At 44.8% G+C, this 15,032-nt stretch overlaps 1 protein-coding gene and 1 long non-coding RNA gene across 10 annotated transcripts in view; one reads left to right on the plus strand and one right to left on the minus strand.

The window, feature by feature from the left end:
* ZNF862 (zinc finger protein 862) overlaps positions 1 to 15,032 on the minus strand; it is a 37,866-nt gene that overhangs the window by 9,825 nt on the left and 13,009 nt on the right. For 3 of the 7 annotated variants that reach the window (XM_077849740.1, XM_077849741.1, XM_077849742.1), the window contains exons 4-7: positions 13,766 to 13,891; positions 13,366 to 13,470; positions 9,985 to 10,682; positions 8,176 to 8,332 (exon numbers count right to left, since the gene is read on the minus strand). In XM_077849740.1, the coding sequence (XP_077705866.1) occupies positions 8,176 to 8,332; positions 9,985 to 10,682; positions 13,366 to 13,470; positions 13,766 to 13,891 (1,086 nt within the window). Of the gene's footprint in view, positions 1 to 8,175; positions 8,333 to 9,984; positions 10,683 to 11,918; positions 12,165 to 13,365; positions 13,471 to 13,765; positions 13,892 to 15,032 lie in introns of all 7 variants that reach the window. The other 4 variants (XM_077849743.1, XM_077849744.1, XM_077849746.1 and 1 more) reach the window with 3 other exon arrangements.
* Positions 6,827 to 11,104, plus strand: LOC144284787 (uncharacterized). Of its 3 annotated transcripts, none has more exons than XR_013353196.1 (3): positions 6,827 to 7,373; positions 7,540 to 10,326; positions 10,419 to 11,104. It is a non-coding gene; the product is annotated as an uncharacterized LOC144284787 (long non-coding RNA). The 3 variants fall into 3 exon arrangements; XR_013353197.1 differs by having other exon boundaries at positions 6,851 to 7,373; positions 8,075 to 10,326; positions 10,419 to 11,100; XR_013353198.1 differs by having other exon boundaries at positions 7,368 to 7,505; positions 8,075 to 10,326; positions 10,419 to 11,100.

A 15,032-nucleotide genomic window follows, 5' to 3' on the forward strand; every position in this document is an offset into this window, starting at 1 on the left:
ACCAGAATTCACGTTCCCAGATAGAAAAGCTGTGAAAGTCATCTGCAAAAGGAGCAATAAGGGCTTTTACAGTAAAAATAAGATAGAAGAGGGGTGCCTGGGTGGCTCAGTCAGCTAGGCTTCAGACTCTTGGTTTCGGCTCAGGTCGTGATCTTGGGGTCGTGGGATCAAGCCCTGTGTGGGGCTCTGTGCTCAGTGTAGAATCTGCTGGAGGTTATCTCCCTCTCCCTCTGCTCCTTCCCCAGCTCTCTCTCTCTCTCTCTCAAATAAATAAATCTTTAAAAAATGATAGAAGAAATTAGAACATTCAACAAACTTGTTAGAAAAAAACTTGAGAAAATCTCCAAGAAAGTAAAACAAAAAAGAGAAGCAGAAAATAGAAGAAGAAAAAAATAAAATAGAATCAGAAGCTCAATTTAGGAAGTCCAGTATATAACTAATAAGACTTTCTGGAAGAAAGAAAAGAGAAAATCGATAGGAAGAAATCCTATAAGAACATTTCCCCAAATTGGAAAACATGAATTTTCTCATGGAAAGGAAGCAGTGGATGCCCAGGACGAGAGTGAAAAATTGCTGATGTTGTTAAACAGTTCAGAACACTGGACTAGATCTTAAAATCTTTCAGAGAAAAAAAAATCTTTCAGAGAAGAAAAAAATAGGCTGTGTTCAAAGATTTAGTTATAAAAAGGTGTTTATATTTCTCATCAGCACCAGTAAATCCTGAAGGCAATGGTTTCAAAATACTGAGGAAAACTATTCCCAACCTAGAATTCTATGCCCATCCAAACTTCCAACTATAAGGGCATGTCCTCCCGTGCACCCTGTCTGGGGGAGTTACTGGAAGATGAGCTCCAACAAAAGGAAGATGTAAACTTGGAGGAAGGGATGGAGCCAGGGGAGGGGAGTGGGACAAAGGAAAGTGTGGGACCACAGCTGTGCAGGCCCAGAGCATAACCAGTTTAGACAGAGCAGGAGAAGGGGAGACCCGATAACAAACGTCCCCAGAAAAAGACTGAAACTGATCCATCACGGGATGTCCGATCATGAGGAAGAGACTCTCAGAAGGGTTATTATAATTACATGGCAGAGCTGGAGAAGAATCGTTGAGTACAGAAAATCAGTAAAATAAAAAAAAGAAAATATTTCAATTCCAGAGGAGGATGGAGACTCCTACAACAAAGGAAAATCATTATACTATGCTACTTTGATCAAAAATAAGTAATGCCTAATCAATAATTAGGCAAATAATTTATACTGAACTAATCAAGAAAGTGTGATGTACTTGTTCTGAGAGGGTGGAGGGACAGAGTGGGGGCCCGGGGTGGTGGATAAGGGCTGGGCCTGCATCTTCCATGGCAGAAATAAAAAGAGAATCCATCTAAAATCAACAAATAAAGAATAGCAATAAACATATGCAACAGGACATGGAAGTGTGAGTCTGCCTGCCTGTTTTGGTTTAAGGTCCAAAAAGGTAGGAGCCAACTGTCCCTCCTCCCAAAGCCAGACCACCGAGGCCTGACTAGGTAAAGAGGGCGGCTGAAACACTAGGCTGTGACCCAAGCCCCTGGAGCGCTGGGAGTGAAGAGGTCAGGAAGCTATTAGGGGTATTTTTGGAAAGATATGTTAGGTGTATTGTGAGCCCCATGGGGACGGCTGGAGTGGGCTACTTTTCCCTGATCTTAAGCCTAACGGGAATGACATCCTGACCGTAATCCGCTGGGCTCTGGGGATCCTCCTGAATCCAGGCCTGGAAAATACTAAAGGCAGAATCTGACTGATGGGTTCTTTCATGGTGGCCACGTCAGAAACAGCCTACATTCCAGGGTTTGTCAGAGCAAAGGACACATGTTTTCTGTGGTCCACATGTGGCCCCTGAGGGAAAGAAAAGAAGCCTGGAGCCACCTCAAGGGCCTCTGCCCCTGACTATGTGTTGGCAGCCCAAGAACGAGCCTACATGGGGCTGACTGCCAAAGCAGACATTTACCCCTATAGAGGGGACTGTAGTGAGTGGTGGTGTGGGGGGAGCGTAGAACCCACAAACTCACCCAGACAATCAGCTTTCTACTATCCCAGCCACAAGTGGATGCCAGGATGCCATTGGCTGTGCCTCTCCTCCCCACTCACCTGCCACTGTTCCCACCCAGGACACAGCAGAAGTCCTAGAACAAGCTGGGGGTAGGAGGAGAGTGCCCTTCTTCCTACCACCAGGTTCCAGATTCCAGACCTGGGGCAGGTACAGCTAGAAGAGGTGAGAAACGTTAGCTTTAGATGAAGTCCAGTTTTCTTACTACTACACAAAGACTATACTTTTGTTTCCTAATTTGGGGGGAGAGTATACATTTTTATATTATTTAAAACTTATTTAAAAGTTTCAATAATAACACGAGGAACTCCAATCACTTACATTTTGTCCCATTGCTGTATCAGGCCGATGTGTTCATGTGCCCTGCCCCTCCTCCCTTTATGTATGTGTATGAATAACATAAATAATATACATGCAATATTTTTCTGAACCATTGAGAGTAAATTGCTTCCATACCCCCTTTATCCCTAAATTCTTCTACGTGTATCACTCAAGAGAAAGGACATTCTCTTCTGGGGTAGGTGAAATTCTAACATGAGCTCCAGTGGCCCTGGCCCTTCCTCATCCCTGCTCCCTGTGCTGTGAGTGGAACCTATGACCTGACATCACACTCATGATTATGTGACATTACATGGCAAAAGAGAGGCCATCTGGATGACTTCACCTGACTACATCTGCCCTTTAAAAGCATAGTCAGTCGGCTTCAAAGCACCAGCAGGGTTTGACACACTGCTGCTGGCCTGAGGATGGAGAAGGCCACATGGAGGGGACTGAAGAGCAGCCTGTAGAAGCTGAGAATGATCCCTGGTGGAAAACCAGCGAGCAAATGGGGATTGCAGTCCTACAACTGAAAGGAACTGAATTCTGCCAACGACCTAAATGCGGTTGGCAGTGATTCTTCCCAGAGCTTCCTGGAGGGAGGCCAGCCTGATAGACACCCTGACTTTGGCTACGTGAAAACCCAGCTGAGCCCATCAGGACTTCTGCCCTCCAGAACTGCAAGGCAATAAATGAGTTAAAAATTTAGCCACTAGATTTGTGATAATTTATTGTGTGGAACTGATTTCACCTAGCTAAAAAAAAAAAAAAAAAAAAAAAAAACCAGAACGAGGCCACAGCTTGAATAGAGCCCCAGATCAAATACTCATAATCACACAGTCAAATCCTAAAATGCCCATGTTTCTCCTACTGGGGACACTGGCCTTAAACAAAACTTAAGCTATCTTCATAACAGTGTGATCTTACTATAGCCTCTAAGCCAGTCGGCTACGTGCAAGAAACCTCACCCACTGCTCCTACCCTAAAAAATAATGTACGTTTTTAGTAACCTATCACAATTTTTTAAAAAACCCAAAGTATTCCCTCATTCATATTTTATAAACTGAGCTTTAAATGGTGAAAGCCAAGCTTTAACCACTTTGGATGTGAAGTCTCCCTGTTTGTGAATAGTTCCTTTCTTGCTCAATATAGTATTTGTATCAAGTAAAGCTCTCTGAAATTTTTTTTGACAACCCAAGGGATGAGGAAAAAAAGCTGCACAGAGCTGATCCAAACATGTAGTGATGGAGAAGAATAAAGCTGTCTTCTGAGTGTATCCTATGAGGTTCACTCTTTTGAAAATTATGTCTGCGTGGATTCCTAGAAGTCATGAGGTAGGTTACCAGAGGAAGCAGCTAAAAGTCTCTGGGGACGAGGACCCAGAAGCAGAGAAAAGTGGGACGTTTTTGGTTTAAGTCTTGTTAGAACTACACAGATAAAAGAAGTAATATTTGTAAATATTTGTAAATAATAACTGGAAACACACAGACCAAATATCCCCAAATATATTCGCCTCATTTATATTTTCCTTGGGGATAGGCCTCCTTTGCCTGCCACCCCCACCACATTGGCCCCTGGAATACTGTACCCTAACCAGACTTCTTGAAAGCTGTGGCTACAATGTTGCCAAAACCCTTTTCTTTTTGTTCCTTCAGAACCAGTGAGACAGAAGGAAATTGCAAACAGATTTTTCTAAGTCTTAGTAATGAAAAAATGGCAGAGGGGACCTAACTATAGCAAGATCATGCACGCATGCAACGAGCATGTGTGCATGCAAGTGCGCGCGCACACACACACACACACACACACACACATTCCATAGAAATGGTTTGGCTTACAAAGACAAACTTCTGATCTTCCAGGGTAGCTCCATCCCAAGGTGGGCAGGCCATACCTGTGAACCCCTGGGGGACAGCTGCCCTGGGGCCCTACCTTGGTTCTCTTCCAGCTCCCACACTGCCCCCACTTGGAAGCCCTGACATATGGGCCACCATATAGCAGGTGGCCTCCTACACACCGTATGAGCCACCTGAACTACTCATCTCTCACGGAAGGCCCTCCCACTCAGTTTTGGTTTCTACCAAGAGGCATGACTTTTTGCACCAGCTATGTGAGGTCTAGCTGTATTTGATTACATCACCTGTAGAAAAGGCACTGCCCACTGAAGTGCATGATCTGCCACTTAGCATGTGATGACACTTTTACTCATAAAAACAAGGGCTACCACACAGTCTCTCTATTGGCATGTCTCCTTTTGTTACCGACAAATATTAGTTTCTTAACAGTGGAATCTAATTGAGTTTTCTTTTTGGGGGAAAGCAAGAGATGTCATCAAATATGGCCAAAGTCTGAAACCAGAATTTAAAGTATGGAAATAAAAGAATATCAATATAGAATACAGAATATAAAATAGTTCCAAATAAACAAGTCTACACAAGAAAAGGCTGAAACAGGAAAGCATTGAAAACAAAACACAAACCTCTTCTTTTCTACCTAAACAAAGTGACTGTCCTCTGCAGGTTCAATCCTATTGACAGGACAGCTGATGAGACTGAGGAGGGTGTGACAGGAATGAACTTACCCTGAAAACATTCCATCTGCTGAAAAGCTTCAGTCTATGCAATTTAACTGCCAAACAACTGATGGAAATTAAAGTTCGACTACATCAAATTGAGGCTGTCTTTTTAAGAACGGGTAAAATAATTATAAAATCTAAAAGAACAAACCTGCTAGATGTAAACCCCAACAAGAGCAGTGGAAGAATTAGCTGGGTTTCCTCAAAGGATCTAAGCAAAAGGAAGTCAACAGGACAAATAACCCCAGGATCATAATGCCCCAGCATCTGAGGTGAGCTGAGCTGCAGCAACATGATCTGATCACCCAGGGCAGCCAGTCCCCTTTCTCCAGGCAGTTCTCATGGAGAGAGGGAGCTAGCAGTGACTTTCACAGAAGGTCTGAAAGAGCCTCGCAAACTAGCAATCTTATGCTAGGGGCCTGGGGATGGGAGCAGAGACTTTTAGAAAATTCTGAAACTGTTTGAATGTTTAAGAAGTCTCACCTTATACTTGGTGTATTATCATTATTACATAAACAACATGATTAGCACAAGTCTTGAAACGAACAGAGATGGAGTCCAAGTGGCAATAAACATCTACAAGCAGGAAGTGTAAGGCACATGCAATGCCCAGAATAGAAAGAATTTCAGTTTCTTCTCCAGCTTCTAGCGAGATGGCTGGGATTCCCAGGTCTGTTTTCTTGTCTGAAAATACTACTACTACTACCTGCCTGCGAGGTTTGGTTTAAGGATTAGAGAGAATACATATGAAACTCAACACAGGACCCACGCTCAGTATTCATTGACAGCAGAAGCCACTGTTAGGATTTCCAGACGAAAGAATAAAAGAGGGATCCCTGGGTGGCGCAGCGGTTTGGCGCCTGCCTTTGGCCCAGGGCGCGATCCTGGAGACCCGGGATCGAGTCCCACGTCGGGCTCCCGGTGCATGGAGCCTGCTTCTCTCTCTGCCTATGTGTCTGCCTCTCTCTCTCTCTCTCTCTGTATGACTATCATAAATAAATAAAAATTTAAAAAAAAAAAAAAAAAAAAAAAAAAAAAGAAAGAATAAAAGAAAGACACAGAAGCTTCCTAAAACACCCAGGATAAGCAGATGACAGTATTTCAAGATAAAATATAAGAAATATTAAAAATGGATGGGGGATTTTGTTCAAAGGCTAACATAACTTTTCTTGGTGTGATTACAATGGGGTTTTCTTTTTCAAAATCTAAGTTTACTTCAAGAAGTTCTATTTGTAAAAAAAAAAATAATTGAAAAATAGTACCAAATACTATTTGATTTTCAACTCTTAAATGGTGGACAATGGTGGATATGAAGTGTGGGAGGAAAAAAAAAACACTTACCCAAGCAAAATAGTGCCTGCACTGTGTTTCAACACTGTTTTATATCCCAGTGATCAGCTCAATGCCCTTTAAAAGGTAATTTTTAAACATACAAATGATTTATGTTTGGCCCCAATTATATTCTGATGGCTCCTTAAAATAAATGCTTTTATACCTCACACATGAAAACTGTCAAAATCAGACAGCAGTTAAAGGGTAATCACTGGAGACCTAATTAAGGTCACAAAAGAATCATAAATGCAGTTCTGTTCCTAGATTTCTGTACCCATTTTAGTCCCACAGATGACTGACAAGGACAGCCCCATTCTCTAGAAAGCCTTCCCTGACCCCTGCCTGCAACCCTCAAGCAAAATTGATTGCCCTTCCTCTGATTTTACTTATTGTTCATCCAAACAAAACATAAGCCAGACTGAACTGTCCCTTATTTCCCCCAGTTAGTGAAGATTTCCCCATTCCAGACTTATATGAGTTAAAAAGAAAATGACCAAATGCTTACATGGAGCGCTGCCAGCCCTGGCTGGCAGGAGACACCCTGTGGTCAATACCACTCACCTATTGCTTTCACTACAACTTTCCACAGGGGCCCCAAGGGCAAAGCATGTTACTACTCTGTGTTCAAGGAAAAGCCAACTTCTTGTAAGTGGGTATATATTTCTTAAAAATGAATTTCCCCTTCATTCTCACTGCTTATAAACAGTGCGGGCAGTAGTGATGCTCTCTGAAGGCATACTTCGTTTCAAGCACCCTGGGCCTAGGGTCTGATGACAACACCTCTACCGTCACAAAGAAACCACTTTTACATCACTTCTGAATGGGGAGCCATACATACATTGCAAACAATAAAAATAAGCACACACCTCAGAAATGTTCAGAAAATAATCCATATCTTAGCTGCACATGGAAGAAGCCCTGGTATAAACTAAGGCCTAGGACATCAATTAAGTCACAAATATTCTTAGTTTTCATTCTGCAGAAGTCACAATGGAGATTGCTGCTGTATTCCTGAGTCGTGTACAGCACCCTCCTCTGTAAGGCTGCTGTTCATGGATACACTAGGTAAGTAAAGAGCATTCTAGGATGAAAAGTTGTTTTCCACTTTTTGGTGCCCTAAGAACCTGGGGTATCTGATGGAAACAGCAGGCAAAGAGATCAAGAGGCAGATGTAAGAGATGGCACTCTTCTGAGAAGGTAACGAGCACTATCATATTCATCTTTCTCCAAGGTCCCCCCTAGTGACGGCTGAGCCAAGACCACTGACCCTTGCTGGCCGCTGGGCACAAGGAAGCAGCCCCGGCATAGACGAAGGAGAGGCACCTCCATGCCTCTGCCCATGCTGTCCCTCCCCGTCACATCCAGATGGCCTTCTTTCTCTCTGTCCACCTGTCCTGTCCACCAACTCAGTTAAAACATGTCATACTCTGTAAACTTTCCTGATACCTCCCTTCAATGCCCAACAAAATGAAATCACCCTTCTCTAGCAGCCTCTGGGCACCTTTCCTGAACCTCTTTTACAGAGCTTGTGCTATTTTAGAATTTCTTATTCAAGTGTCTATTTCTCCCGAAAACCTGCTAGCCCCTTGAAAGCAGAGAGCTTGCTTCATTTGTGTTCATCTGGTGCATGGGAAGTGTTCAATAACTCTTTGGTGGAGGATGGGTGATGGATGGAGAGATGGATGAAGAGGGGATAAAGTACAGTATCCCAAAGCAGGGAGAGTTCTGAGGTTCAAAAAATAGAATCCCTCTCTGCCTACGTACAGGGAGAGGGCAGAAATGGAAAAATGACCACCAGAGACGGCTGTCCTTGTGGGTTTCCCATGTCAGATGATGGTGGCGAACAAAGGTCTACATGAATCTTTACCCAGGGAAGCCAACAGCTCATAATTCATCCGCATCACGTCTCTGTACAGCTCCTTCTGCCGCTTGACTAGCATGCCCCACTCCTCCCGGGTGAAATACACCGCCACATCCTCAAACACCACAGGAACCTCCTCAAACAGCCCCTCTTCAGAAGGATCCTGCAACAAAGAGCAGCAGTCACTCAACACGCCTCTTCTGCCAGACACCCAGCGTGGTATTCTCAGGGTCCTTGTCAAGGCCTGTTTCTCTTGGGAGGCTTGCCAAGAGGCCCAGATATAATTCTGAGGAATTAATGTATCCATCGAAAGTCAAAGAAGCAAATTTGTGAGGCCCCAAGTTAGTAGGTAAAACACAAATGAGCCTCAGTCTGATCCTACGGTGTCTTAGGAGGAAATAAAAATGCAGTGAAGAACAGAAGCCCTAGCAGAGCCTTACAAAATCACCTTGCCCTCTACAGTCCTAAGGGGGTTCCTTCTACTCATCTATGACTATGCCTCCAGCACCTGCTAAGATGTTCCACTGGGAGAGGAAGGAAGAAGTGGTACAGAAGAACGAGAGATGGTGATATTCAGTGACTTGGTTTACACGTGCCTTATTGCTAAAAGAATTCAAATTACAAATGACTAGACATATTTTATTAGCTTCTAACACTCAGAAGGAATATGAACATGAAGAGTAATGAACTCTGTCACTTTTCTAGCTTCTGGAAAAATTCAAGCTTACTGATTTTATCCGGGCCCTTATGAAGTGAGGTAAGAGGAACACCTGAGCTATTCTCCTTGGAAAGCCGGAAGGGTAGTCAAAATGATTTCTAGTATAATCCTTCTTATGTAAAATAGTTGAGAGATGGCAAAGGATCTCATTACTCAAAATTTCAGATAACACAGTTTTCTTATAGCCAACTTTGCAAAGGATTAAGAACTTACAAAGTACCCGTGAGGTGAGAGCTAGAGCTTCAGGACCCGCTGTGCACAGGGAGCAGAGGGGGAGCGCTGGCTGGCGGCCACGCTCTGGCACAGGCCAGCACCACAAGAGCCCTCGGACTCGGGCCATGTCCATCTCCCTGACTCTGTGTCCCCCCATCAAGTTGAGTTCAATTGTACTTGCTCTACCAGCCTCAGAGCAGCATCAAAGACATTACATAAAACAACGTGTTGTGTGAGGAAATTTTGCAATGTTTAACAGTGCTGGGTGATTCTGAAGGTACAGTTGAAAAAATCTCTGAAATTAATTATTTCTGGTTGTGTATTATTTATTGAGTTCTGTGATTTCTCTAGGTTGTGGATAAAGATTATCGTCCTGAACTTAGACGTTTCCCTTATATCAGAAATTGGAATGTTCTGTCCCACTAATTATGTTTTGTTATCTGTGAAAGGAGATGAAAATAATAGGGCTGTTGTCTTAAATAAATGAGATATAATACAGGGCACCTGGGTGGCTTTGTTGGTTAAGTGCCAACTCTTGGTTTTGGCTCAGGTCATGATCTCAAAGTGGTGAGCTGGAGCCCTTCATCAGGCTCCATATTCAGTGTGGAGTCTGCTTGAGATTCTCCCTCTCCCTTTGCTCATCCCCCTATGCGCACTCACGCTGTCTCTGAAATAAATGAATGAATGAATAAATGAGATAACACTAGTAAAGCACATAAAACAGTGCCCGACATACCATAAGCATGCTAGGATACAGAACACACCCTTATAATGTTTGCAGCAGGTATGGCTATTTTAATTTTCCCAACATTGTCATACCACACTATTGTTCCTGGTATGGAATCCTTCCCTTTGAGACATGGCAATCACTACAAGCACATTACCTGGCCGCAGGGTTCAGCAGCGTCATTACACAAAATGGTGACATTTGAAGAGCTGTGTGTATCATCAACAATTTCTTTTTGCCTCAACTCAGAAATGCAGTCTAGATACAATGCTGGAAGTGTTCCATGCCCCCCGGGGTCCTCCAGTTTGGCTGCTGGGCTGGGCAGGAGCTGGGCCACGTTGTCATAGGCTCCCAGAGGTCCTGGGGGGTACAAGATGGGGTAATCTGCCGTGAAGAGGTGCTCCGGGCTGCCCAGTACATCTACAGATTCCTCTCGGATGCTATGGAAACGGTCCGCCCAGATGGGATCCCGAGCTGCCAAGGCATTGACACAGAACAGGTGAGCTTTGCTCTTGGCATGGTATTTGAGAGTCTCCACCTTGAATGGTCCTGTATAACCTTCTATTAATCTTGAGCGTTTGTCCCTGACAGATGGGTACTCGCGGCAAGCAGAGCAAAATAGAGCCGTCTGTTCCTCATTCATGACCAACCATGGGAATTGCGCAAACCAAGACTTCTGGATAGAGCGGGGTTTCAAGGGTTTTTTGCTTTTCCCTGCATAGTCTACCGCAGTGTTGCCACACTCTGTGCTGACATGGGACAGGCAAGCTTTCTTCTGCGGTGGCACGTCCTGTCCAGCTTCTCTGGCTGGACTTGGCACATTCCTTTCTTCCATGCAGCCCACCTTGTTTTTCCCTTTGGAGAAAAGAAACCAATGGAATTTGCTCTGAAATCCTATAATTAGGGCTACTGCAGCTTATGAGCCTCTCGGCTAGAGCAAATAAGAAACCTGGAAATGACATGCAAGAGTGGCACAGACTCTGCTTGGAATTTCTTTCAACCCCCAGCTCCCCAGGCCTACCTCATTTGACCTGGAAGAAAATCACAAGAGCTTTAAGCATCTCCCTCTTTATTAAATTTAATTAATTAATTAACTAATTTTAAGATTTTATTTATTTATTTATCCATGAGAGACACAGAGAAAGGTAGAGGCATAAGCAGAGGGAGAAGCAGGTGTCTCGCAGGGAGCCCAATGCGGAACTCGATCCCGCATCCCGGAATCATGACCTGAGCCAAAGGCAGAAGCTCAACCGCTGAGCCACCCAGGCATCCCTTAAATTTAAATTTAAAGGGCAAATATGGCCAAAAATAGATCTCTAGAGTTTTAGCTTTGCAAACTAAGATAGTGGCGCCACCTTCAGGAGTTCCAACTTATTTATGGATAAGAATGCTGAACTCTGGGCACCTGGGTGGCGCATTCAGTGAAGCGTCTGCCTTCGGCTCAGGTCACGATCTTGGGGTCTGTGGATCAGCCCCGCATTGGGTTCCCTGCGGGGAACCTGCTTCTCCCTCTCCCTCTGCCCCTCTCCCTGCCTGTGTGCTCTCTCACTTTTGCTCTCTCAAATAATAAATAATAAAAAAAAGAGCATTGAACTTCATAAAATGTCAGTTAAAGAAGGTAATTAAAAACGAAATACTCAAGTCTATGCTCAGCAGGAATCCCCTTCTATGGTAACCCCACTACACGGGCATTTGCACTTTGCTCACGTGTCTTTGGGGCAAGTGAACAACCTACCTTCTGGGTACATGGCTGTGGTCCCCAGAGTCAGCCTTAAGCTGTGATCCATTTTTAAGTAACTTCCCCCTGGGGTTGCTACTCCAGCCCTCCTTTTTTTTTTTAAGATTTTATTTATTTATCCGTGAGAAACAGAGAGAAAGAGAGAGAGAGAGGCAGAGACCTAGGCAGAGGGATACCCCTGCAGGGAGCCCGATGTGGGACTCGATCCCAGGTCTCCAGGATCATCCTGAGCTGAAGTCAGACGTTTTAACCGCTGAGCCATCCAGGGGTCCCTACTCCAGCCCTCCGGAGAAACACAAGTCGTCTCTGACACCATAGCCCCTCCAAAGATGCGAAAACTCTCACAAACTCACTGCGATTTTTCCTCCTCAAGCTAAACTAGAAGTTTCTTTATTCACTCCTCGGTTGAAACGTGGGTTAGGCAGCGCTGAACTCCTCAAGAGCCATTTCCTATGTACCAACATAAGTGCAGATGCCCGGTGGCCAAGGACTCAACAGTATTTGCTCCAGGCCAACAGACCAGTCTACATAACTGTAGCCAACCCAGGAACACAAAGTGGCTAATAAGGAGTAAGCGGGTTCAAAATGAAGAGCCAACCCTGGGAAAACAAAATAAAACAATTTAGTATCTCTGAAGCCTTGGGCTTCCTGTAGTCCATCTGAGACAGGTCACAAGAGAGAGCAGATTCCTATGAGTTGCCTCCTGTAAGAGCTTGTTCTGCCTCCCTTTTCTCCTGCAGCAGGGGCTGCTTAAAACTAAGCAGCATCTCATCTAACGACTAGATGTCATCTGGCCTGGCCCTAGCCAAGCCGGGCTTATCAAAGGAGAAAAGCCAAGAAAAATCCCTAGAACTTAGTGGAGATCTGTTCATTCATTCGGCAATTATTTATTGTGCAATTGCTGTGTGCCTGGCATTGTCCTCAGCACTGGGAATATAGCAGTCGGTAAGCCAGAGGCATGCCTTTATGGAAGTTAGCATATATAATTTTTTATTTATTTATTTATTCATGACAGAGAGAGAGGCAGAGACACAGGCAGAGGGAGAAGCAGGCTCCATGCAGGGAGCCCGACGTGGGACTCGATCCTGGGTCTCCAGGATCACACCCTGGGAAGGTGGCGCTAAACTGCTGGGCCACTGAGGCTACCCGGAAGTTAGCATATATAATTATAAATCAACATATACTCCCAGGCAGGGGCACAGTGGCTCAGCTGTGCTCAGCAGCTGAGCATCTGCCTTTGGCTCAGGGTGTGATCCCGGGGTCCTGGGATCGAATTCCACATCAGTCTCCTTGCAGGGAGCCTGCTTCTCCCTCTGCCTATGTCTTTGCCTCTCTCTGTGTCTCTCATGAATAAATAAATAAAATCTTTATATAAAAAATACTCTTGGGCAGCCCTGGTGGCTCGGCGGTTTAGCGCCGCCTTTGGCCTGCGATGTGATCCTGGGGACTCGGGATCGAGTCCCACGTCAGGCTCCCTGCATGGAGCCTGCTTCCTCCTCTGCCTGTGTCTCTGCCTCTCTCTCTCTCTCTGTGTCTGCCATGAATAAATAAATAAAATATTTAAAAAGAAATATTCTTAGGTAGAAATAAAATAAAGGGAGATGGACAGGTGGAACAACGGAGTAATGCTGGAGGGGGTGTGTATATTTCAGATAAGGTCGCGGCTGGGGAAGGATAGCTTTCATGTGTGAGTTGGCAGAGAACAGGGAGAGGCCAAGGATAAGACAGGAGTCCTGGTGCCCATCTTTCCACTCCTTCTCTCCAGCTGGCATCCCTGGTCCTGTGCAGGTCCACACTCACCTGGGTGGTGGCTCAGGAGAGTCCTCTGGCCCTGGACATTGCCTAGCCATGGCTCTGGCCCCTGCTCAAACTTATAGAACAGCTCTGGGTTGGTAATAGTTGGTCCTGAGTCAGGAACAGAGAGAAGCACTTATGAAGTCTTGGATCCAGGTCACATCACAACATAAAGGAAGGGTCTTTATGGGACATCCTCTCCACACCATAAGATCAAGGACACAAGTAGGAGTCTCGATGCTTTAGCATGGTGGTTTGGAAACTCAGATAGAAACTCACATATCCATGAGACCCCTAGAAGAATGGGGGGGGGGGTCTAAGCAAATGCAATGAGGCTAAAAAGGTATGAAAACGACTACTTCAGAACAGAGGCTCATAAACTCAAATGCTGAGAGGGACCAGATACCATAACTGAGGAAACCAGGCCAGGCAAGGAGGCTGTGGTGACCTGTTGGGGGGGAGGGTGGTAGCTGCTGCTTCTCTCCAGGGGAGGCCACCACGTGGAATGCAGGGTCAGTGTTGCCAGACCGTCCTGCTTTTCAAGAGAAACCAGAAATCATAATTCCATGTGAAAACTCCCAGTGTTAAATATTGACAATTTATTTAAATATTGTAAAGAAACTGGGGTGCCTGGCTGGCTCAGTTGGAAGAGCCTGTGGTTCTTGATCTCGGAGTCATGAGTTCAAGCCCCATGTTAGGTATAGAGATTACTTAAATAAATTTTAAAAAATTTATTTTATTTTATTTTATTTTTTTAATTTTTATTTATTTATGATAGTCACACAGAGAGAGAGAGAGAGGCAGAGACATAGGCAGAAGGAGAAGCAGGCTCCATGCACCGGGAGCCCGACGTGGGGTTCGATCCCGGGTCTCCAGGATCGCGCCCTGGGCCAAAGGCAGGCGCCAAACCGCTGCGCCACCCAGGGATCCCAAAAATTTATTTTAAATATTGTTAAAAACCCAAGCAAAAGTCACAAAAGCAAAAAAAAAACAAAACAAAAAACAAAACAAAACAAAACAAAAAAAACAAGGCCCATGAGCTGCTACTCTACAAATTTTGGTATAAAAGAACGAGCAGTTTTCAAACTGGTTTTGGCACACATAGGAGAACACCCAACCCAGCTGCAATCCTTCCACCTACAGAGCTGAGACTGTTGCTCCCATTAGTCTGGGTGGTTCAGTTGGTTAAGCATCTGACTGTATCGGCTCAGGTCATGATCTCAGGATGGTGGGATCATGCCCTGAGCTGGGCTCTGTGCTCAGCATAGATTCTACTGGAGATTCTCTTTCCCTTTCCTTTTACCCCTCTCCCCACTCTTTCTCTAAATAAATAAATAAAATCTTACAACAACAACAACAAAAAAAAGTGAAAGGGTTTGGTCGAAGGCACACCAGTGTCACATGGTGGAGGCTGGAACTAAGAGCAGGTTCCCACATGGCAGATGACACTCTTTCTACTACCATGCACTACCTCCAGTGCCCTACAGGCACCTGAAACAAAATCCACACTGCAGTTCCACAGACCATAGGTGGTGCTTCCCACCTGGAAGCACCCTATAATATGGTGAGCCATCCCTATAATATGGTGAGTCATCAGGGTCCAGTGTTGACATGTCCGACTTCCCCACTCCTCTTGGCCAATTAAAGAGGAGAAAAGAAAGGGTGGTATGTGA

Source organism: Canis aureus, chromosome 15 (assembly GCF_053574225.1).
Source record: "Canis aureus isolate CA01 chromosome 15, VMU_Caureus_v.1.0, whole genome shotgun sequence".
In the NCBI taxonomy this organism is placed as follows: Eukaryota; Metazoa; Chordata; class Mammalia; order Carnivora; family Canidae; genus Canis; species Canis aureus.